The sequence below is a fragment of the Macaca mulatta genome, chromosome 16 (genome assembly GCF_049350105.2).
Source record: "Macaca mulatta isolate MMU2019108-1 chromosome 16, T2T-MMU8v2.0, whole genome shotgun sequence".
Taxonomy (NCBI): Eukaryota; Metazoa; Chordata; class Mammalia; order Primates; family Cercopithecidae; genus Macaca; species Macaca mulatta.
In genome coordinates, this window is record NC_133421.1 from 44,957,810 (window position 1) to 44,983,183 (window position 25,374).

Below are 25,374 nucleotides of genomic sequence, written 5' to 3' on the forward strand. Positions count from 1 at the left end.
AGGGGAAGGGAAGGGGAAGGGAAGGGAAGGGGAAGGGAAGGGGAAGGGAAGGGGAAGGGAAGGGGAAGGAAAGGAAAGGAAAGGAAAGGGAAGGGAAGGGAAGGGAAGGGAAGGGAAGGGAAGGGGAGGGGAGGGGAGGGGAGGGGAGGAAAGGAAAGGAAAGGAAAGGAAAGGAAAGGAAAGGAAAGGAAAGGAAAGGAAAGGAAAGGAAAGGAAAGGGAAGGAAAGGAAAGGAAAGGGAAGGAGAAAATATCAACTGATCAACTGGGAGATTAAAGAGCTGAACATCAATTTCATCAGCTTCATGGTGCTCAGGAGACACAAATTGGAATTCAACTCCCAGCCAAGTAGAGGGGTCTTGGTAAATATCCCAGACTTTAAGACCCCAGAAGAGCCATGACCTAGTAATTGTGCAAAATTAAAAGCTACTATACCTAGAAAAGCATAAAACAAAACTTCAAAAGAATAAAAGTAATCACTGGTGCTCTACCTGCCTGCCAAAAAAAAAAAAATGTGTAACCCTATCTGGAGAAATGCAACATCTACTGAAGTCTCTACAATTTGTAATCCATGATACTATACAAAATTAAGAGACAGGATAAAAATCAGAACAAATTACTAGAAAATAAGAGAAAAACTGGATGAGAGAAAAAGACTGGCAAGTGCTTCAGATACTGGAGTCATCAAAGAGGGACTTTAAAATTACTATAATATCTTTTTTAAAAGCCCCCAAAAGAAAAAATAGATGAAAAGATAAAGATATCCTGATTCTCTTACAGGCTCAGAAAATTGAAATCAATGGATAAAAATCATCAGGGGTTTGATACCCTTAAGCCCCGCTTTGTTCAAGGGTCAATTGTATGTAGTAATATCCCAGAGGTAGCGTGACAGATCAGTGGGTGAAACTGAGTTTTCAGTAACTGGATCTAGGAAAAGTGGTTATCCACATGGGATAAAATGAAATAGCCCCCTACATCACTGCTTATGGATGTGGATTACATATTTAAATGTTAAGTGCAAAATTTTAAAATTTTTAAAAGAAAATAAACAGAAATATCTTGATAACCCCAGGGTAGGGAAAGATCTCTTATACAAGGCACAAAGAGCACTAAATCACAAAATTTTCAAATGGTAAGTTTGACTATATCCAATTTAAAACTACTAAGGAGAATATGCCTTGCAAAAAGAAAAGATGCAAGTCATGAACTTGGAGAAGACATCTGAAATCCATAATATCTGTGACTAAATGAGAATTTTATGTTAGAATATGTGAATTGCTCCTAGAAATCAGTAAGTAAAAGACAAAACCTGTTACAAAAATGAGCAAAAGACAGAATCGCCACTTCATAGAAGATACAATATCTTCTATGGCAATAAGCATATGGAGAGGTGCTCAACCCAATCAATAACCAGGTAAAGGCATACCAAAAAGAGATAGCATTTTATACCCATTTGACTGAGGGAGAAAAGAAGTTCAAGAGGTGAACAAGCAGAAAGATGAAGAGAGAAGTCTGGCATTGGAAGAGATGTGGCATTTCCAATATATTGCTGGTGGGAGTAAAGTGAGCCACCTATTTTGGAAATTATCTTATTGGCATTATCTTATTACTTAAATATTCACACACTGCCTGAACCAACAATTCTACCCCTACTTAGGCACCCAAGAGAAACTCTTGCATGTATGCATCAAAAGACTGAATAAGAATATTAAAGGTAACACTGTTCACATAGCAGAAAACAGGAAATAACTCATTGCCTATCAACAACAACAGGTGAATAAATCAGAGATGCTGAGTATTTCTTCAGTAACTGAATATAGCCTGCCTGAAGCTGGGTGCCAGTCCAGACTGCTCAGTGACATGATGTATATTCTTCCTTTTCTGCTTAAACTAAGCTGAATTGGGTTGCTCTTATTTTCAAGTAAAGAAGTTTCTATTACACCAAGAAAATTATAATCCAAAGCTAAAGAAATAGAATTTGACAAATTCAATGACTAAAAACACCAAAGAATTTCCATAAACACAAGAATGTGCTTCCATAACAAATGTCAAGACAGAGCTAGTTTGAAGAGAAGGAGGTTTAAACATAGTCGCACCAACAACTCCATGGAAGCCAGAATTAAACTACCTGGAAGGTGATATCTCCGTGGCTGAATTTTGAAGTTAATATATTCACGAAGAGGACAACTCTGGGAGACAGGTGATGATGTACTCGCTGGAGAGGGCAGTTCTTCATATACTATGGAACAATATTAGAAAACAAAATCACACTCTTAATTTGGCACAAGAGAGATTCAACCTAAGTAATGAAAACTCTACTTAGAACTGACCCTGCATTCCCAATACAAAATATTAGATATTGTGGTTACATATTGTGGTTAGATTCCTAGGTCAGATACAAATTGTAAAATTAACCCTTGATGCTGCTGAAACACTCTATACTTGGAATGAAAATTAACAGTAAAAATGCTTTGATAGCAACTTAATACATTGCCATATAACTGACTTTATTTTAAAAGAAGTTAAAATTAGAAGAATGTGATGGCTAGTGAAGGAAAGCTGGGTTTTATGCAGATTCTGAGGGACAAGCTTGCATTTTCAGAGATTTTTGTTAAATTGCTAGTTCTGGTCTAATTTCACTGGAGTCTTTCCTTTTCCAAAACCAGATAAAATCTCAGCATTATTCTTCGCTCATTGGTACAACTTAGGGTTACTCTTTGGCTCATAAATGTGAGAGGAAGAGGGAAAAGGCTTTACAGGAAATAAATGGAAAGGGGGTAAAGAAAGATGAAAGAGCAAGTAAGTAAAAGAGTAAGTGTTCCCGAAAGAAAGCAATGGTTAGTTATAGAAACTAAGCTCTGAAAGGAAAAGGAAAAGAATTGAACAGGCTTTCCTTGAAAGTGAGCAAAGATGTGGTAGAGAAGAAACATCTAGATCTTTGCATCAGATAAGGCTACTAAGAGTAGATATTTACTTATTGTATGAAATATCTGTCTTCTAAGTGTGTAGAAGAAAACAAGAGGCAGGGAAGTATTGATTATATCCACCAGAGATTAGTAAATTAGATGTTGAAATTTGAAGACTTTTTTTTTTTTTTTTTTTTTTTTTTTTGAGACGGAGTCTCGCTGTGTCTCCCAGGCTGGAGTGCAGTGGCCGGATCTCGGCTCACTGCAAGCTCCGCCTCCCAGGTTCACGCCATTCTCCTGCCTCAGCCTCCCGAGTAGCTGGGACTATAGGCGCCCGCCACTTCGCCCGGCTAGTTTTTTGTATTTTTTAGTAGAGACGGGGTTTCACCGTGTTAGCCAGGATGGTCTCGATCTCCTGACCTCGTGATCCGCCCGTCTCGGCCTCCCAAAGTGCTGGGATTACAGGCGTGAGCCACTGCGCCCGGCGGAAATTTGAAGACTTTTAATCTCGTCCCTAATCCCAAAGATACAATAAAACCTTCCTGCCACCCAAGCCAAGTGTGTCCTTATTGCCAATCCTCCTTCCTCAACCTCGTTCTGAATCCACCATGAACTGGATCCATTCCTTCTCGGTCAGCTGCTTCACTCTGTTATCTTTCACGTGCCAGGAATCAGGCTTTTTAGCAAACACTGCACAGCAGAAGCGCTCCACTCTGAGTGCATACACATATCCACAAAGACTTCCTTTATCATATACTCCAAGGAATTTGCATAAGTAATTTATCGTCCCCTTCTCCATACAGAAGTGATGCACAGGCAGTTTCCCAATGGAATTTTTTGTTACTTCTTCTAACTTAGTAAGGTAACTCTTCTCTGATTTAAAGCCAATTATTTCTTTATCTTTATTTAGACCAACGAATAAATATCCTCCATCAGTATTTGCAAATGCAGAAACATATTGAGGGAGAATCTCTCTAATTCGTTGTAACAACTTTTCTGTTGAGAAGTTTTTAATTTCAACGTGTGTGGATTCAGTAAAGGTCAATTTTTCTTTATAATTAAGTTCTGTTCTGTTAAAAAAATCAGCAGCCAAGGCTTCCATGTTACTTTCTTCTTGTACATCAACACAGGCCCTCTTTGCGGGCAATTCTGGTCTTAAATATGCTCTCCCTCCAGTTTTTTCCTTGTCTTTGAGGAACTCCAGTGCAGCAGAAGCATTCATGACTTTTGCAGACGTTACATCTCTCTTGTACAAACTGGAGCTCAACGTGGCAATCTGCAGACTAGAGGTGTCCAGGCTCCATGATTTCACAAAAATGTGAAAGTAGTTACCATTCTGCATGAAGTCCAGGAAATTAGGAACAAATGGCAGCATATTACTAAAAGAATTTTCCAAATCTAGTCCTATTCCATCTTTTTTGTAACTGTAGTCTTCATTCTCAACTTCAGCCTTGATCACTCCCCCTCCAGAATTCAGCAGAGCACACACAGCTCGTGAGATATTTTCATTCTGCTGTTTACTCAGTTGACGATCCTTCATTTTGTTTCTATTGTTCTCTCCAAGAGTGACTCTTCCCACATTTAGAACCAGCTCAGCATAATTTGTGTCTAAATCAATACTGATGTTCATTTTCCCAGCAGTTAAGCAGTTTCCAAGCAGAAGTTCTTTTCTGTAAAATAGACAGAGTCGTTAGAATAGGAGCTAAACCAGACAGACAACACATTCTGCATTATGAGGCAAACACAGAAAAATCCTTTACTGTATATTTTCCACTAGACTGGTAAGTATATGAGTCTGAGATAACTAATTTCTGACAAATTTTGAGCTCAGGCGGTCATAATTTATATGCCTACTGAATTTTCAAATTTGTTACAACTGTTTTATATGATCTTATTCTAATAATTTTAATTTTGTCTTTATATGTCCTTGTGTCCTTTCTCATCACTAATATTGTACAATTTGTTTTCTCTTTTCTTTCTTTAAGTAAATCCCTGGAGGGATTCTACGTTTTTATCTTCCCAGTGGACCAGGTTTTAGTCATACATATTATTTCTGCTTTACTTTTTATTTTAGTAATTTCAGCTTTTACCTTCATTGATTATCTCCTTTTATGGGAAATCCTTTTGGAAAACTGCCAGATAGGGTCTAAGAGAGTCCAGCAATAAAAAATCTTAATTATTTTTTATTCTTATAAGAATGAATTAGATTCACAAATGTTGGGCATTGATCTCAAGCAAAGTAGAACAACTCACTGTGCCCTTTCCCTATCAAACATCCATGTTTTAAATGAGGTAATTGTGGGCGGCAAGCCACCCAGGTGCCAAGGCAAGAGACCAAGGGCACTAGCTGTTCCAGTATAATAAAGAAAAAATATAGAATTAAGAATAGGTATACTAAAAATAGATTATAGATATGATTCTATATGATTATCATTAATCATTAGTTTGTAGTATTATTCTTTATTCCAATACTATAATAATCTTTGTTCTACAATTATAACCTAGAAAAAAACAGGCCATACAGAGATAGGAGCTGAAGGGACACAGTGAGAAGTGACCAGAAGACAAGAGTGTGAGCCTCTGTCACGCCCTGACAGGGCCATTAGAGGGCTGCCTGGTCTACTGGTAACGCCAGCACCTGGGAAGGCACCTGTTACCTAGCGGACCTTGGTCTAGTGGTAGCGTCAGTGCCTGGGGAAGGCACCCATTACTCAGCAGACCGGGAAAGGGAGTCTGCCTTCCCCAGGGGAGTTAGAGAAGACTGCTCCACCACCTCTTGTGGAGCAGCCATCTGGAGGCCTAACCATCTCCCTGTGATGCTATGCCTCAGCAGTCACGTTCCTGGTCCACTTTCATGTTCCACGCTGTACACCTGGCTCTGCCTTCTAGATAGCAGTAGCAGAATTAGTGAAAGTACTAAAAGTCTTTGAAATGCATAGAAAAAATAATGGCATGAGCTGTCCTCTCGACACGTGACTCACATGACCTTACCTATCATTGGCGATGGCTCACACCCCTTACCCTGCCCCTTTGTCTTGTATCCAATAAATAACAGTGCAGCCTGGCATTCGGGGCCACTACTGGTCTCCACACCTTGGTGGTAGTGTCCACCTGGCCCAGTTGTTTTTGTTCTATCTCTTTGTCCTGTGTCTTTATTTCTATGATGTCTCATCTCCACACATGAGGAGAAAAACCCACAGACCCTGTAGGACTGGACCCTACAGGTAATATTGGGTTTTTTGTTTGTTTGTTTTGTTTTGTTTTGTTTTGTTTTGTGACGGAGTTTTGCTCTTGTTGCCCAGGCTGGAGTGCAATGGCACAATCTCAGGTCACTGCAACCTCCGCCTCCTGGGTTCAAGGGATTCTCCTGCCTCAGCCTCCCAAGTAGCTAGGATTACAGGCACCTGCCACCACACCTGGCTAATTTTTTTTTTTTTTTTTTTTTTTTTTTTTTTTTTGTATTTTTAGTAAAGACAGGGTTTCACCATGTTGGCCAGGCTGGTCTCCAACTCCTGACCTCAGATGATCCGCCTGCCTCAGCCTCCCAAAATTCTGGGATTACAGGTGTGAGCCACCATGCCCAGTCAAGGTAATATTCTTATATACAAAACACCTGTGCCCTACCTTGAATGTTTGTGTCTTCCCAAAATTCATATGTTGAAATTCTAATGTCCAACATGATGGGGCCTTTGGGAAGTGATTAGATTAAAGGGTGGATCCCTCATGAATGAGATTAGTACTCTTCTAAAAGGGACCTTAGAAAGCTAGCAATGGCAGCCTGCCATCACAAAGGCAGAAGCAGGGAGGTGCAGTTAGGGTTGCACACTTTCTGGAGCCCATGGGAGCCCTGCCTCTTCCAAGCCGGGATGTGAGCTTCCCAGGTGCTTCTGCAGCCACCCAGACCACCACTGTAGACCCAGGCCTTCCGCTCTAAGGAGCATGCTGGAATCCTGCCCCACAACCCTGCCCCATGCAGCTGCAGTCACCCAAGTCGAGATTGCAGATTCAGGCATCCCTGCAATCTTGGGGCCTGGGAAGACTCCCCTGCCCTCGCAGGCTCAGAAGTGGCTGCTCCCACTGCCTGGCTTCTCCTTCTCCCTGCTACCAATGCCCACTCTGGTCTGAGAGCAAAGACTGGCCAAATTCCAGAGACATAAATGGTAGTGGGAGGCAGACAGATTCCTGGGTCAAAGGAAGTAGTCCCTGGTAGGGCCACATCTTCAGGGCCTGAAGGCTGGGGACCGGGCTGCCAGTCCTGTGGACTGTGGGGGCTTGTGGTGCCTCTTCTGGGGCTGCATGTGGACTGATGGCACACACTTTCTCCACTCTGAGGTCCATAAAAGCCTTGGGCTCAGCCAGAGCAGGGTCAGAGGAGGAAGAGACGAAGAGAGGACCAACTTCAGAGAGGAACTACCCTCTCTGCTGATAGCAGGAGAGGACAGGACAACAAGCTGCAGAGAGGAACTATCCTCTCTGCTGAGAGCTTCAGAGACCTGCAGAGACGTTGGGACTACAGCTGCAGAGAGGAGCAACTGTCCCCAGGGCCTCCTCTCTGCTGAGAGCAGCAGACGTAGGAAGGACCAGTAGCAGAGAGAAGCTACCCTCCCCAGGGCCTCCCCTCTGCTGACAGCTGAACATTCCACAGGATGACCTGCCTGCAGAGAGAGGAGTTACTCACTGCAGGTCTCCGTTGAGCTGTCCTAACACTTAATAAAATTCATCTTAGTCTTGTTTACCCTTCATTTGTCTGCATACCTCATTCTTCCTGGACACAGGACAAGAACTCTGGCAAAGGTGCCACCAGCCACAGAGGTTTCTGGCCAGAAAATCGACACCCCAAAGATCCCGTAACACTAGTTCACCCCTTCTGCCATACGAAAAACACAGAAGAAGTTGACAGTCTGCAATTGGAAGAGGGTCCTTACTAGAATCCAATGATGCTGGTATCTTGATCTTGGACTTCCCAGCCTCCAGAACTGTGAGTAATAAATTTCTGGTATTTAAAAGCCACTCAGTTTATGGTATTTTGTTATGGCAGGCTGACTAGACTAAGACAGTGTGCTTTAGTCTATGTATACCTAATCCATTAGCTCTTTTCCTTTAAAATCTATTGGGATCACTGTATTGCTATAGACGAAAATCTAAAAATATTGTAGGTTTTTCAAGTGGCCTAGAGACAGTTGAGAGTAAAGTCCATCATAGGTAGTAATCACTACACTAGGAAAGGGCTATAAAGGGGTCAGAATATTCCTGTCCACTGCTAGACCAATATCATGCAGATACTCAGCTAAGGTTGTGGATACCACCTGTGTCTCTATAAATTTCTGATCATGTGTAAACAATAATAAAATTGAGGCCCCAGATCATTTGGACAACTGGGGTTACATCAAGAGAATTTATATGCAAATCATGGTAGTAACATACAGAGGGAAAAAGTACCATCTATTCCATATAACATTTAACAATTTACAGGGACCAGACTAGATGTTCAATAAATGACACAACTCCTTGTGCACCAGAGTAGTCACCACTCCACATGTGATTTGGGGACTCTGTGCTTTTGCATAGGTGTGCTCTGAGACTAACGTTTTCCTCCACCTTTGTCGCCTGATAAACTCTTTATCATCCATCCCAGAACTCCCATATTTGTCCTTCACTCTCTGCTACTCCCACTGAGCTTTGTACTTGTACTTGGCACTAATTTCACCATAGATCTAGGGAAATATTTAGAAACAAAGCAGTGAAGTGGCCAGAGCAGTTGTTTTCTTTTCTTTTTTTTTTTTTTTTCACTCAAGCAATTATTTTATTCTAATAAATAATTTCAGAATTACATAAAATTCATAGTTAATGAAAACATAGCAAATAATTAGGATTTAACTTCTATACAGAAATGAATGAGCTCAAATATTAATTTAATTTTAGAAATTAAATAAATTTTATATGGAAACTTTAGAAACATAAAGTTTGACCTCATAATAATTCTCACTGGAATGTGTTTAAAGTAGTAACTTTATAGTCCTATAGTGCTATTGATAACATTTTGGATATTCAGGTTAGTGAACATCATTTTTTCCCAATTTTAATAAGATTTCCTAAAACTGCAGCAACATAGTTTCTTTCAACTTTGAGTTAAATGTCTTTCTATGACTGCTTGAATAGTTCGCAACCTCCAGCATAAATGGGTTAACTATTCATAGATATTACTTTATGTGGGAGTTAAAAATATAAGAGGTAATCAGACTCACACTTTGTATAATCAAAAATTTCATAGTTATCCAAATATAATTTACTTTATAATATAGTTACATAAATGTTGATTGTAAAACTTCCTCATTTTTGTTCATATATCTATTTTTTCCCATTACCTAATAAAAATTGTCCTATTTAATAAGTTACTAAATCTAAGGTTTGTGTAAAATTTTAAAATATTAGTCCTTCTATCTTCTTTATCTTTTCAGTTGTTTTCAAACTGCAGGAAATCAAGCAAGGAGTCCTAATCATTTAAGATACCAGAAGGAGAAGCTTTGGTTCAGTTCCTACCTTAGACATTGAACCTCAGGGGGTTCAAAGCACTTTCTGTGTTCTGGAATGCCCTCCTTGAAATTATCTAAGCCATTTTCAGTGCCAGGTACCAATCAGCACCAGCAGTGTCATCCTGGCAGGGTGCCCCAGACTGGACAGAACTACCCACATCCCCATTCCTTCCATTTGGGAAACTCAATGGCCCTTCACCCAAGAAACCCTGGGACTTGTGCCTGTGAGGTTGTCCTAGGACCTCATGGCTAGGTCCTATTCCAGGAGAATAGCCTGGCAAGTGCATTGCTCTCACCACCTGGAGCAGGATTTCTTTCACAGGATCAAGTCAGATTGGATTGCCAGGATGGTGCTGATAATGCTAATTTGGGTTGATTCAAATTGTTTATATTGACAGAGGCGCACAAAAAAATATTTACTCAGGTAAAATTTATTACTGAAGCCATCTGGTCCATGGCTTTTCTTGGTTGGGTTTTTGATTACTGATTCTATCTCCTTACTAGACATAGGTCTATTCGGATTTTTTGGCTTTTCCTGATTCAGTGTTGGTAGGTGATGTGTTTCTAGGAATTTGTCCATTTCATCTAGGTTATTTGATTTGTTGGCATACAACTTTTCACAGTACACTCTTATAATCCTTTTGATTTCTATAAAATCAATAGTAATGTCCCTTCTTTCATTTCTGATTTTAGTTGAGATTTTTCTTTCATTAGTCTAGCTAAAGGTTTGTCAATCTTGATCTTTTCAAAAAACCAACTCTTGATTTTTCATTAATTTTTCCTACATATTTTGACTTTTTAGTATAGTCATTCTGACTAGTATGAGATGGTATTTCATTGTGATTTCACTTTGCAGCTCTCTGGTGACTAGTGATGTTGACATTTTTCACGTTTGTTAGCAACTTGTATGTCTTCTTTTGAGAAGTTTCTGTTCATGCCCTTTGCTCATTTTTTAAATGAAGTTGTTTGGTTTTTTCCTGATTCATTTAAGTTCCTTATAGATTCTGGATATTAGTCTTTTGTTGGATGCATGATTTGCAAACATTGTCTCCCATTCTACAGGTTCTCTGTTTACTCTGTTGAGACTTTTGCTGTGCAGAAGCTGTTTAGTTTAATTAGGTCTCATTTGTCTATCTTTGATTTTGTGGCATTTGCTTTTGACATCTTTATTATAAATTATTTGCCTAAGGCAATGTCTAGAAGAGTATTTCCTAGGTTTTCTTCTAGAACTTTTATAGTTTGTGGTCTTACATTTAAGTCTTAATTTTGAGTTAATTTTTGTATATGGTGAGAGATAGGGATTCAGTTTCATTCTTCTGCATATGGTTAGCCATTTATTGAATAGGGTGTCCTTTCTCCATTGGTTATTTTGGTGGACTTTATCAAAGATGAGTTGGTTGTAGGTGTGAAGCTTTATTTCAGGGGGCTCTATTCTGTTCCATTGGTCTACGTGTCTATTTTTGTATTAGTACTATGTTTTGGTTACTGTAGCCTTGAAGTGTAGTTTGAAATGCAGTAATGTGATGTAAGGCTCCCTACCCATTTTGTTCTTTTTGTTTAGGATTGCCTTGGCTATTCAGGCTCTTTTTTGGTTGCATACACATTTTAAAATCATTTTTTCTAATTCTGTGAAAATAACATTGGTAATTTCATAGGAATAGCATTGAATCTGTAGATTGTTTTGGGGAGTGTGAACATTTTAATGTTATTGATTCTTCTAACCCATGAGCATGGAATGCTTTTGCATTTGTTTGTGTTATCTGTGATTTCTTTCAGCAGTGTTTGATAGCTCTCCTCGTAAAGTTCTTTCACCTCCTTGATTAGGTGTATTCTTAAGTTTATTTTCCTTTGGCTACTATAAATGGGATTATGTTTTTTATCTGGTTCTCCGCTTGAACATTATTGTTGTATAGAAATGCCACTGATTTTGTACATTTATGTATTTATTTATTTATTTATTTTATTTTGAGATGGAGTCTTGCTCTGTCACCTAGGCTGGGGTGCAGTGGCGCAATCTCGGCTCACTGCCAACTCCACCTCCTGAGTTCACGCCATTCTCCTGCCTCAGCCTCCTGAGTAGCTGGGACTACAGGCGCCCACTATCATGCCCGGCCAATTTTTTTTTTTTTTTTTTTTTTTTTGTATTTTTTAGTAGAGACGGAGTCTCACTGTGTTAGCCAAGATGGTCTCAATCTCCTGACCTCGTGATCTGCCCAACTAGGCCTCCCAAAGTGCTGGGATTACAGGCATGAGCCACCGTGCCCGGCCTGTACATTTATTTTTTATCCTGAGAATTTGCTGAAGTCATTCATCAGGTCTAGGAGTTTTTGGCAGAATCTTCAGGATTTTCTAGGTCTACAATCATATCATCAGCAAAGACAGATAATTTGACTCCCTCTTTTCCTATTTGGATTACTTTTATTTCTTTTTCTTGCCGGATTGCTCTGGCTAGGACTTCCAGTATTATGTTGAATAGGAATGGTGAGAGTAGATGTCATGATACTATTCTAGTTCATAAGGGAAATGCTTCCAGCATTTTTCCTGTTTAGTATAATGTTAGCTGTGGATTTTCTCATAGATGGCTGTTGTTATTTTGAGGGCTGTTCCTTCAATGTCTGGTTTGTTGAGAGTTGTTAATCACAAAGGGATGTTGGATTTTATTGAATGCTTTTTCTGTGTCTATTGAGATGATCACATAGTTTTTCTTTTAATTCTGTTTCTGTGGTGAATCACATTTATTGATCTGCGTATGTTGAACCATTCTTGCATCCCAGGAATAAAGCCCACTTGATTGTGGTGAATTAGCTTTTTGATGTGCTGCTGGAATCAGTTTTCTAGAATTTTGCTGAGGGTTTGTGCATCTATGTTTATCAGAGATATTGACCTGTAGTTTTATTTTTTCTTGTGTCCTTGTCAGATTGTGGTATCAGGATATACTGATTTCATAGAATATGATTTAGGGAGGAGTCCTCCTACTCAATTTTTTAGAACAGTTTCAGTTGGATTGGTGCCAGGTCGTTTTGTACCTCTGGTAGAATTTGTCTGTGTATCCATCTTGTCTAGGGCTTTTTTTGGTTGGTCGATTTTTTATTACTCATTGAATTTCCTTACTCATTATCTATCTGTACAGGATTGCTGCTTCTTCCTGGTTCATTCTTAGAGGTTGTGAGTTTCCAGGAATTTATCCATTTTCTCTAGATTTTCTTTTCTTTTCTTTATTTCCTTCTTTCTTTCTTTCTTGCTTTCTTCTTTTTTTTTTTTTTTAACAGGGTCTCACTCTATCACGTAGGCTGGAGTGCTGTGGTACAATCAAGGTTCACTGTAGCCTCGAACTCCTGGGCTCAAATGATTCTCCACCCTCAGCCTCCTGAGTAGCTGGGACTACAGGCATGTGCCACCATACCTGGCTAACTTTTTTAATCTTTTTACTCCCACAAAAGCAGCAGGGGAATCGGTTCCACATCTGCCCAGTCACACAGCCCCAGCCCTACCATTTTCCGGTAATGCCTGGCCAAGCAGCCCCTGCTCTCCAATTCTTCCTGCAGCCTCTGTAACTGGAGTCCTGTCCCCTTTCCTCCCTGCCCACCTTCCTGCACTGTCTGCATCAGGCCTTGCTCTGGATGAACCCTTTTGGTTTACCCACCATACACAGAAGGGGACAGAAATCACATCTCACCCTCAGATTGCTTAAGGAGGGTGCCCATACCCCTCGGAAACTTGGAACCCATGGGAGCTCAGTTGAGCCATCTTATAGAGGACTCAGCACTCGTGGACTAGCCTGGGATCCTGGCCACTCCAGTCCAACACCTGCAGCCATGTAAAACTTTCCATGGTTCAAAACCTCTGGCTTCAGGCATACATCTGGAACACAATGCTAAAAATTCATTAATTAATTAATTAATTAAAATAAATAAAAATGAGCTGGGGACTGAGCCGACCAAATCCCTAGGGCCTAAAATTCACTGGCCTCCCTTAAACCTTGGGTCTAGGTTTACAGGTTAGATGTTTCCACTGAAATCCTTTATACTTTTGACTATAGGGGAAATTCTATCAGAATTCTATCAGAACTCACGATTTAGGCTATATTGTTGGCTATCTTTAATGGGAATGGGGGTGGCATACATATCTCCTTAGAGTTATGCCAGAACAGCAGGTTGGAAAGAACTACAACCCCCAAGGGCGGAACAGGAAGCATAAGAGCTACCTCCTGGGGAACAAAAAGCATGGAGCGTGATTTGTGATTTGCCCTCCTCGGATACCATTTTGCATTTAGTTCGGGACAGCACTGCTCTCACCCTTCCCCTCTTCTAGATGATAAACCAGCAGCGCAAGAGGGTGACTGGTTTTTTTCTTTCAGGATCTAGCGACGCAGTTCGTCAGTGCCCGGTCACATTTCCCTAAATAACCCATTCCCCAACTCCCTGAATGCTCAGGACTCCAGGAGGATGGGCAACCCCCATCCGACGGATACCTGCCAAGTCTGGCCTGTCCATACAGCACTCCCCGCTTCTCTAGCTCTGCTCCAACACCGCAGATCCCCGCGGCTCTCCCTGCGGCTCCCCTCGCCCGCCCTGCGGCTTTTTAAGGCGCTCCCCAGCCCACGCAGGGGCAGAAGTTTTGTCACCCACAGCTTTCAAGTCTGACATTGCTAAGTCCACCACAGCCTGCGGTTTTGACAGACGTTGCTACAGAGACAGGAGCCAAGGAGCCAAAATGCTCAGAAAGGAGAGAAAGCAGCCCCGGCAGGTTTTTTTTTGTTTTGTTTTGTTTTGTTTTGTTTTTTTTGCGCTGGCAGCACCCCACCTCGTCCCGGAGCCAACAGACCCCCCTGGGAATAAGAAACGGAGGCTGGAAGGTTTGGCAATGGAACGGGACGAATTTATCTCCGCACAATTCCCTGGAAACAGGATACCTTGCAGGCGCGAGTGCACCGCAGGTGCCAGCGCCCTTCCCTTGAGCAACTGAAAGTTAAACGCCCACGTGAATAGCTCTGCGGGATCAACGGAAATTCCCGTTTCGTCTGTACCTATTTGTATTTTCTAAGCGGAAAAAAAAAAAAGTCATTTAAAGAGAACAAAGAAAGAACGAACCTGGAGACGTCCACTTCTGTGCACTCTTCACCGAGTAAGGGGACCTGAGTTCTTATCCACTTTCCCGCTGTCGGCGTCTGATGAGCGGCTAGCCCCTCCCTCAGCTGCATTTCTATTGGGCAGTCCATGCTCCGACGCTCCGGAAGTGGTGGCCGCACGCGCTTTTAGGGACTCTGCGCCTTTGCAAAATTGTGTCCTCAAAATTGACGCAGCACTGCTATCCGCTTGCTTGAAAGCGCAATTGACGCCAGAAACGCGGGGAGAGCAGCTGCTACTGTACAGGGGAGGAGGGAGGTGCGAGGAGCGGGTTGCTCCCAGACAGACAGATTGGGACCCCTTGCGGTGTAGGGAGTATATTGCGGCCATCTAGGCCCATTAGTTGGCTTCGGACATTCCAGTGGCTCCTCCAACTGGATACAGCCCTCCTGCCACATTGCTTTCGTGGGTAATTATGATAATTACGATAATACAGAATTCTCCAGGCAACACGTCTAAGAATTGTTGCGAAAACCCATACCTTTTGAAATGCACACAGACCAAAGTGACTCACTAACTGAGGAGTTCACCAGTCTGAATTGCCCTTTCTCCCTAGCTCCATCCCACTCCGGACTCAATTAAGGGCCTGCCATTGAAAGTCCCATCTAGAATCTCAAGGTAGAGGCAGAGTACTTCTTCACATTGAATGAGCACATACATTGAAAGTATATAGCTGGCAGGGCCCGGTGGCTCACGACTGTAATCCCAGCACTTTGGGAGGCCGAGGTGGGCGAATCACCTGAGGTCAGGAGTTTAAGACCAGCCTGGCCAACATGAAGAAACCCCGTCTCTACTAAAAATACAAAAATTAGCCGGGCGTGGTGGCACGCGCCTGTAATCCCAGTTACTCGGGAAGCTGAGGCAGGAGAATCTCTTGAGCCTGGGAGGCAGAGGTTGCAGTGAGCCTAGATTGCGCCACTGCATTCCAGCCTGGGCGACAGAGCGAAACTTTGTCTCAAAAGCAAAACAAAACAAAACAAAGTACATAGCTGTGCTTTTCTTCATTTCATCTGATTCTCATGCCAGCTCTAAGGAAACAGTTTCACTGAAGTAAGGAAACTCTTCTTCAGTCACTGACTTAAAAAATTTAGTGCAGGGATTTTCCCAGAGCACCAAGAAGGCGTCCAAGAAGTAAGCAAAAAGATTACGATGTTGTTCCTATGCCGTCGCAGTGACTCACCCCTATAATCCCAGCACTTTGAGCGGAGGAGACAGAAAGGTCGCTTGACCCCAGGAATTCAGGACTAGCCTGGCAATATAAGGAGACGTCATCTCTACAAATAATTTTTAAAAATAACCGGGCGTGGTGGCAGTGCACTTGTGGTCCCAGCTACTAAGGAGGCTATCATGGGAGGACCACTTGAACTTCGGCTGTTGAGGCTGCAGTGAGCTGTGATCAGGCTACTGCACTCCAGCCTGAGTGACAGAGTGAAACCCTGTCTATATATATATACACACACACACATATATATGTAAAATGAATGCAGCAATGTACCCCCAAAATTGTATTAAGACCAACAGAGGTTTACTCCAGGTATCCAAGAGTGATTTAGATGTGAAAATCAATCAGCCTATTCACTGCATTAATGAAAAAAGGAGCACCACACGATTATTTCAATAGATGCCAGAAAAGCATTTGACTCTTGAAAGTTACGCTCAGAAAGAGTACACCTGACGTTTGCACTTATTCCATAGGTCAAAACAAGTCACCTTGCCAAGCCTAATATCAATGGGGCAGAAAACTATCATCCACTTCCAGAGAGGAACACCAAGCTGTGGAACATTATTACAGTTTATACAGCACAGCATCTTATGCTCCAAGTGGGACAAAAATCCCACAACCAGTCATGATTTTTAAAAAGAACCCTTAGCAAATTAGGAATAGAAAGAAATATCCGACATCCAGATCCTCACCACCAACACTTCCACCATTTCCTGTTCCTCCTTCCTCCAAAGGGCTCCGTAGCCACCGGCCCCCTCCTCCCCAGTGCCCCCAGCAATGGGGGACATTTAAGCATTCCTGTGGTACCCATCGTCATTTCAATTTAATTGTTTACTTTGAAGCGGTTTTTGCAAATTCACATTACTTAAGCAGAGGGAGAGAACCTGTACTGATCAGAACATGTAAACCTGTGTGATCTAAGGTTTGTCAGCCTCTGCAAGGAGCTTTGTTCCATTGTCCTTCCATTCCCAGGAGGAGGAGCTTGAAGCGAGTCAGTCCTGTGGCTTGCTGACACGGGTGGCCCATTGGAAAGGAGAACCAGGTGAGGTGAAGCAGCAGGCATGAGTCCCTCCACCCTTGGGCTTCCCGGACCCCTGTGATGGGAGAAAGGGCTCTCTTAACACCGCACTCAGGGAAACCATTTCTCAGGGTGGGGTCTGATGGAGAGACCTCTAGGGAGAAAGACATCCCCGTTGTGTGAGTGGCATTTCCTTAAGCTGGCAGGAACAGGGAGCTCCCACTGTGTCGGGGGGTGAAATAGTTCTGGGCAGACCCTGTTCCCCTTCCTCTATGAAGGAATAAGTTGGACCAAGGTAAGTCGGGGACGTAGAAAATGAACCAAAACAATGCCAGGGCGTCTCCTACTTTACTCTTCAGGAATGGTGTCCCAAGTTGGAGGCTTTGTGTCAGCTGCAAATCCTACCAGTTATGTCCAAGAATGGCTTTCCCTCAGGCAGGTGGCAGTGGTCATCTCCCACTGGGAATATGGGGTGGTATCTCGGGTCCATTCCTTGGATGCTAAGGACTGCGGGATGAGGGGGTCAGATAAAGAACAAACCTCAAAACGAACAATTAAATTGAAATGCTATGTGCCTGACCCAATGGTAGACATGTAGTAGGCACTCAATTCATATGTTTAATTGAATTGAATATACCCCTTAGGAAAAACACACACACACACACACAAAACCACAGGAGCCCCAGCCAGTTTACCCCAGGTAGATTTCCACAATATGCAAAGTGGTGGTGGGGTCAAGGTAGATGACACCAGCACTCTAAACTCTGTGTGTGCGTATGCGTGGGTGTACGTTTGGGAAGAAAAACAAAGGTGCAGACTATCTTCCTTTTTTCTTCTTCAGCTTCCATCCCTGGCTTCCTCCCCTCACACACACTGGACTTGGTAGAAAATGTCGGTATGGTTCTAGATGAAGCATTGGGGTGGGGGAGGGAGAGGGAGCTTTGTGTCAAGTGCCTACTGGAAATGCACTGTGGGGTTTTTTCCTGTATAGGAAACCATTTATGACAAACTTTTCCCCATTTCCCATATTTATCTCATCTGGTTAACTGCCTCTGCTTCCAGCTTAGTGTAATTCTCTTTGCCAGCTGCAGAAAGCTGATTTTTTTCCAAAGTCTAAAGTCTGAGCTCACCTGGCCAGGTTGTTGTGTGTTTTGTTGAAATTTTTCATAATGTAATGCTGTATTTATTGTTTTAAAAATGAAAGGAATACTAATAAGTCTTAAAAGTTCCTTCACGCATAAGATTTTTTTCCAGTTACTGGGCTTAACTGGTGTACATTAATTAGATGTCCATACTGTATTTTGTTTGCATTAAGTAATTTTCTTTTTGACTTAGTATCCGGCACACAAAGTGGGTTAGTACTACAGTATTTGCATTACTTTAAGTACTAAGTATGCAGGTTTCCTGGTACCATTGAGTTGCTGCTATTAAAGCTCACACACAAAATGGCTAAAAGTTACAAGTGTGCAGATTATGATTGCATGAACCTTAGAACATAAAATGTATAAAGGGCAACACATGAGCTGTCAAACAGTGTTAGGTATGTGTTTATATGAGAGTTGGGCATAGCAATCGTTTTATTTAAGTTGATATGTAGTCTACTCACATTTTCATTATTTAGTAATTTTGTACAAAAATAGCAATTAATTTGTAAACATTACCAGAATACTTTCTAGCTGGTTTGTAATGTTTTGAGAGTGTTATTTTGTTTTCTTTTTTTTTTTTTTTCTGTGTCTTTGTTGTGGTTCTTGTTTTCGTTTTTGTTGTACGTGTAGATCTGTAAATAAAATTGTAGTATTTAAAGCTTAAGCTTTCTGGAAAAAGAAAATAAGAATTCAATGTGTGCATGACAACTTGTGTGTATGAGAAGGAGGGATTTGAAGGAAGATGGCTTGCAGAGTAAGTCGGGTGGCAATTGTCAGGGTGTGGGAATTTCTTTTCCTACGGGGTACGTGATTTTGTAAAAAGATAGTATTTCTCCCAAAACTGGGAGTGGGCGAACTACTAATCAGTTTAGCTTTGTGCTGTATGCTAGTTTAAAAAAGAAAATATGTAATATAATGTAAAAAACAACAAAAAAAGCTTTTATGACGGATTTTGTAAATAGATTTGTTACAGGGTGACCTGTTCTCTAGCTGTGATCTTACCACTTCAAATGGGTATAATCTGAATAAATTTTGTATAGTAAAGGATCAAGAAAATTATTTCTTAGAAAAAAAGAAATATCCTTAATCTGTTAAAGGTTATTGATAAAACACAAACTTTTAAAAATCACACTCAATGAGGAAATATTAAACACTCTCCCAGGAGTTTTAGGAATGAGGCAAGGATACTCTTTACTTTCACTTCCATTGCGGCTTGTGCTGGAGGCCTTGGGCAGTGCAATAAGGCACACATAGCTGAACAACCCTGAAAAACAATAAAGCTCTAATACGACAGCAATGTGCCTGGGCACACAAATAGACCAGCAAACCAATGGGACAGTCGGGAGGATCCAGAAGCAGGCAATGTACAGGCACCTGATTTAGGATGCAGGAAGGGAGCATGCTGGAGCAGGGGAGGGAGGGCTTCTGTGGTGGGAGGAGGACTAGTTCAGGGCCAGGACGGGGGTGAGGAAAGTGACACATGGCCAGGCAAAGGCAGGGTTGGAGCCTGTGTTTATTTAACATTTTTATGTTTTATTCATCACCAATTTTTGCGTTAATTTTGATGTATTTATTTAGTTATTTTTATTTTTTGAGACGGTATCCCTTTGTTACCCAGGCTGGAGTGCAGTGGCCTGATCTCTGCTCAAGGCAGCCTTCACCTCCCAGGTTCAGATGATCCTGAGCCACTGGAGTAGCTGGGACTACAGGGGCGCCCCACCACACTGACTCATTTTTGTTTGTTTTCTGTAGAGATGGGGCTTTGCTATGTTGCCCAGATTGGTCTCAAACTCCTGGGTTCATGCAATTCGCCCGCCTTGGCCTTTCAAAGTGATGGGATTACAGGCATGAGCCACCACGCCTGGCCACATTAATTTTGATTTTTTAAATGTTGTTTATCTTGTTCACTGAGAGGTGGTGTTTCTTTGGTGTTCCCTTCAATTTTGGACTAGCAAGTGCTTCACTCTCCTTACCCAGTCCTCCCCGTAGGTTCATTGTCTTAAGTGCCCTGATGGTTTCAAGGGTTTCTAGGTAGGTCGATATCCTTCATATTGTACACTTCGAATACATGCAGTTTCAAGTATGTCGATTATAGCTCAATATAGCTATTTTTAGAGTAACATATAAAGCAATAGAGTGCAGGCTCTGTGCACTGGCCGCCTTTTCCTGCAGCTGTGGTCTCCCGCCCAGTTTGTGACATCTCCAGAACACAGGCCAAAACAATCCCCCAGGGCAATGGCGTGGGACTTGAGACTCCTGCTGCAGGTGTCTCCACTCCCGGCGCCTTCTTTGACTCTGCCCGGGGTGGGGTGCTACGCTCAGAAGCTTAGGCCCGCGCCCACCTCCTAACCCCATCCCACCCCCACCAGTCCGCTTCTGCTTGCGAGCGGCAGAGATTGGTGCCCACCCAACACTTTTCGGGGCAGGCAAGGATTAGACCGAGATCTGACACCAACGGGCGCTGGCCTTTGCACCCACTAACAACTGGTCAGGGTGAGGACCCCCAGACCCGCTGGGATGAGGGCAGAATCTGAAGCGCGCAGCGTGAGCGAAAGAGACTGGAGAAAGCTGGTTCGAAAAAAAAGACAAAAACAAACAAACCAAAACAAAACAAATACGCCAAGACATGACAGTGTCTACAGCGCCTTCAGGAGCATTAAATTCCCCACCAGGAAACCGAGACCAGACCGATGCTGAGGTCTCGCCTATTCCTGGGTGCGCAGTGAGGTCGCCCCCACCCCCGAAATGGCTGTCACAGCACGCAGGAGAGCAGCCCTGGGAACTAAGGACGTGACCAGTTACCAGGGAAACATCCTGGCGACACCACCTGTGGCCATCCCTGGGGAATGAGGTTCAGAACTATTCCTTAGTCCAGGCACGGTGGCTCACGCCTGTAATCCCGACACTTTGGGAGGCCAAGGTGGGTGAATCTTACGAGCCCAGGAAATCAAGGCTGCATCGGCCGTGATCGCACCACCGCACTTCAGCTTTGGCGATAAGAGTGAGACCCACTCAAAAAACAATGATTTTGGCCGGGCGCGGTGGCTCAAGCCTGTAATCCCAGCACTTTGGGAGGCCGAGACGGGCGGATCACGAGGTCGAGACCATCCTGGCTAACACGGTGAAACCCTGTCCTACTAAAAAATACAAAAAACTAGCCGGGCGAAGTGGCGGGTGCCTGTAGTCACAGCTACTCGGGAGGCTGAGGCAGGAGAATGGCGTGAACCCGAGAGGCGGAGCTTGCAGTGAGCTGAGATCCGGCCACTGCACTCCAGCCTGGGTGACAGAGCAAGACTCCGTCTCAAAAAAAAAAAAAAAGATTTCTTAAATGTTAATTATGAAATATTTCAGACGTACAAAAAAGTGTACAACCACCAGCGCATCCACTACCACCTTAAAAAATGAAGCCCCGCATTTCCTCCTGGACCTGTTTCCCTCCCTCGCGACCCTTCCTTCTTCCGACTTCCCACCGCCCCATCGTCCCTCCGGCGCCTCCTTTCCCTTCCCTCCCCTCATGACCTCGACTCCCTTCCCTTCTCCCTGGAAGGAGCGGGGCGGAAGATCCAGCCCCAGCGCTGCCCCACGCCCACCCTGGATTTAAAGTCCACGCAGTAGTCGTCTGTCTCCACGGTGGCAGCATTTTCCTGTCCTCCCCAGGAATGAGAGAGTGCAGCGCTCCTCTTTCCCTTTGCAGGTGTATGAAAGCAAGATCGCCTTCTCAGCCTTCTCTTTGCGCCTCCCCAGACCCTCAGCTCTCAAGTGATTCTTTTGGCTTTGTGCAGGGAGCGGGTCACCCATTCAGCAAAAAGTCACCGAGGGCCCAAAATGTTTTGCCAGAGAAATAGAACGGCTGAAAACGTTACTCTGACGGTACAAATGGAATAACTCTGTAGGCGCACGTAATTAGCTGTGTTTTCCCAGGGTATCAAAAGCCACTGTAGGCTGGGCACAGTGGCTCACGCCGGTAATCCCAATAATTTGGGAGGCCAAAGCGGGAGGATTGGTTGAGCCTAGGCAGCCTGGGCAACAAAGCTAGACTCCTGTCTCTACAAAAAACAAAACTAGGCTGGACGCGGTGGCTCACGCCTGTAATCCCAGCACTTGGGGAGGCCGAGATGGGCGGATCGCCTGAGGTCAGGAGTTCAAGACTAGCGCTGGGTAAAATAGCGAAACCCCGTCTCTACCAAAAATACAAAAATTAGTTGGGCGTGGTGGCACACACCTATAATCCCAGCTACTAGGGAGGCTGAGGCAGGAGAATCGCTTGAACCCGGGAAGCGGAGGTTGCAGTGAGCCGAGATGCACCACTGCACTCCAGCCTGGGCGACAAGAGTAAAACTCCATCAAAAAACAAAAACAAACAAAACTAGCCACCTAGGCTTAGCAGCACTGTCTGTAGTACTAGCTACTCAGGAGGCTGAGCAGGGAAGATAGCATGCTAATATTCTTTCCATTATAACCCCATTTAGTGGAAGGCCACGTTTATATTCTCATACTGTTCTATTTAGTGCAGGGAATACACTGGTCTGACTTGGTAACTAAGTGTAGTTATTTTAGAAGTTCCAAAGCAATCCGACAGTCTTGAAAATGCCTTCTTTGGATTTTCAAAGAAAATGTTTATTTCACCCCAGGGAGAATCAGGGAGAAGATTCATAAGCATTGTGTAAACCTTGGATTCATGAAACAATTTTAACAAAGGGTATAACTTTAGAAGCATTACATTTGATTTTCTTGTATTTTTGTTACTAAATAATACTAAGACCCTCTAAATCTTCATGAAAAATCTTAGTAAAGAAAGGATTCTTGGGCCAGGCGAGGTGGCTCATGCCTGTAATCCCAGCACTTTGGGAGGCCAAGGTGGAAAGATCGCTTCGGCCAAGAGTCTGAGATCAGCCTGTACAACATAACGAGACCCTCTAAAAAATAATAATAATTAAAAGAAAGAGTCAGGGAGCGGTCGCCCAGAGCGGCGGCGGGGGCAGAGGGGCGCGGGGCTCGGAGGCCCAGCTGAGCCGGCAGTCGGAGCAGAGACAACGGAGGCGGAAGCAACTCGATCCGGGAGGTGGAGGCTGCGGGGGGCCGCGGTGGGAGGAGCCGGAGCCGCCTGGGATGTTCAGTCATGAAATGAGTGCGTACAGAGCAGATCCAGATGGTAGTGTCTTGCTACCTCAAACGCTGGCAGTACATGGACTCAGAGGGTCCCCTGAAGCAAGGACCGCGGCTGCCACAGACTGCTGAAGAGATAGTGGCCAATCTCACAGTACAATCAGAATCTCGTTGTGCCAACATAATGTCTGCAGCCCCTTGTCTGCCCCCAGGCAGAATCCCAGCAATATAAAGTACAGTTTGGACGACAGCGGAATTTTTTCTCATCGATTCCGATTCACAGCATAGCCACGAAGTGAAGCCTCTCCTCTACCCTCTCTTTGTCTACCTTCATCTCAACCTGGTCCAGAACGGTCCAAAGAGCACAGTGGAAAGTTTTTACAGCCGCTTCCATGGAATGTTTCTGCAGAACACTAGCCAGAAGGAGGTCATTGAGCAGCTACAGACCACTCAAACTATCCAGGACATCCTATCTAACTTCAAGCTTCGAGTATTCCTAGATTAAAAGTAGGTGGTCCGTCTCCAAGAAGACAGCTACAACTACCTTATCTGCTACCTCCAAAGTGACAACAATATCGCCCTGTGCAAAGTCCTCACCTTACATATTCATCTGGACGTGCAGCCTGCCAAGACAACAGACTACCAGCTGTATGCAAGTAGCAGCTCCTCCCCAAGTGAGAATAACGATTTGGACGCCCCTGACACGCCCAGCCCTATTCTGCAGAAGGAGGCTGCCCTGGAGGTCTTACAGGAGAGCATTAAGCAAGTCAAGGATGGGCCTCCCTCCCTCACTACCATCTGCTTCTATGCTGTCTATAACACCTAGCAGCTGTTGAACACTGCAGAAATCTCCCCCAATAGCAAGCCGCTTGCTGCTGGATTTGACAACTCCTGTATGAAACTTTGGAGCTTACAATCCAAGAAGTTAAAATCAGAGTCCCATCAAGTAGTCATGTCCCACATCTATTTGGCTTGTGATATTCTGGAGGAGGAGGTATGAATACCATTTTTTCTTCCATGCACCTGCCTTCCTAATTTGCTTAGAATGTCCTTACCAAACATGACATATCTTAGAAAGGACTTCCTAATTTTCTTCATCATATAGCTAAAGCCAGACTAATGCCATGTAACTTGTAGCCATTGAATTCCTGCACATGCCTAACCTAAGGTGTAAAAACAATTTTTAGCAACATTGCCTTAACATTAATAATGAATGGTAGTATTTATACTCTCTGAAATGTGGATAACAACCCTAAGCCTAATTAAAGACCTTTAGCTAATATGACTTTAGCTGAGATTTGCAGCAAATATGCACTTATGTGTGTGCACAATTGCTCGGGTATAAATAATTAGAAGTAGGATTACTGAGTCGAAGGGCCTGCATTGTAAACTGTAATGAATATTACTTTTCCCACAGAAAGTTGTACCATTTCACAGTCTCAGCAGCAGTAGTGAGAACACTGGTGTCCCTGCACCCTCACCACACTGGATGGTATTGCCTTTCTGAGGCCAGTGCATATCCTGTGGATCCAAGTACCCCAGGGTGTTCCCAGACCCCACTTTGAGAAGTAACACAGGAAGTAGAGTTGCCAGCTCTCCCTCGTCAGTCAGTGTTCAATCTTTTTTGGTTTGTAACCACTTAGTCATTGAAAAGGACAGGCGCAGCTTGGGTTTCAGGTCACCAAAAATCACTACCTTAGAAAAAATGTAGGCCAAGGAAGATAGAAATTAAACCTCACAGGGTTAACTTTCCTTCAGAGTGGTCCTGCAAAAGCTGTGGGTCAAAATATTTTTGTCTTATCGCCACTGAAATTCAGGTAGCTCCGCCTCACGTTACTTTGGATGGAAAATTCTTTATACAATGTTGACAAATTAAGGAGCAAAAATATTACTCTAATTAAATTATGGTTAATGATAAGGATATCAAGAATATTGAATGTACTAAATTAAGCCATTGTTTTCCTGTTTCTATTTTCTGAGTCTGCTTCCAGTTAGTATGGCCTTTGAATTTTTGATTATTGCAACAGAAACAGTATAATTCAAGGATTTCATTATGATGAGTAAAGAGTCTGATTCCCATGTGGAAACTTTAATTTCTAGAAAAATTTTTTTTTTTAGATTAAGGGAGGAGACCACCCCTCATATTGTTTTTCAACACTGACCACTGGGTGTTTTTAACATAAGCAAGGCCATATGTACATTATAATCGCATGTTTTAGAAATGAACAAAATCTGTGATATTTCAGTAACTCATAGTGTACTTATAAAGTGAAAAGATCTCCATCAAAATATGCTTTTCACTGGAAAAAATAGACCAAA

General features: G+C 43.0%; 1 protein-coding gene and 1 pseudogene across 2 annotated transcripts in view; one reads left to right on the forward strand and one right to left on the reverse strand.

Annotated features, from left to right (window-relative positions):
* The window catches only part of SLFN12L (schlafen family member 12 like), a 58,175-nt gene that overhangs the window by 7,232 nt on the left and 25,569 nt on the right, over positions 1-25,374 (reverse strand). Inside the window, exons 1-3 of one of the 2 annotated variants that reach the window (XM_015119080.3) lie at positions 14,529-15,306; positions 3,497-4,575; positions 2,128-2,238 (exon numbers count right to left, since the gene is read on the reverse strand). In XM_015119080.3, the coding sequence (XP_014974566.1) occupies positions 2,128-2,238; positions 3,497-4,575; positions 14,529-14,656 (1,318 nt within the window). In that variant the 5' untranslated portion in view covers positions 14,657-15,306. Of the gene's footprint in view, positions 1-2,127; positions 2,239-3,496; positions 4,576-14,528; positions 15,307-25,374 lie in introns of those variants that run through there. The other variant, XM_015119079.3, reaches the window with a different exon arrangement.
* Positions 23,069-24,189, forward strand: LOC106993962 (TAF5-like RNA polymerase II p300/CBP-associated factor-associated factor 65 kDa subunit 5L pseudogene; annotated as a pseudogene).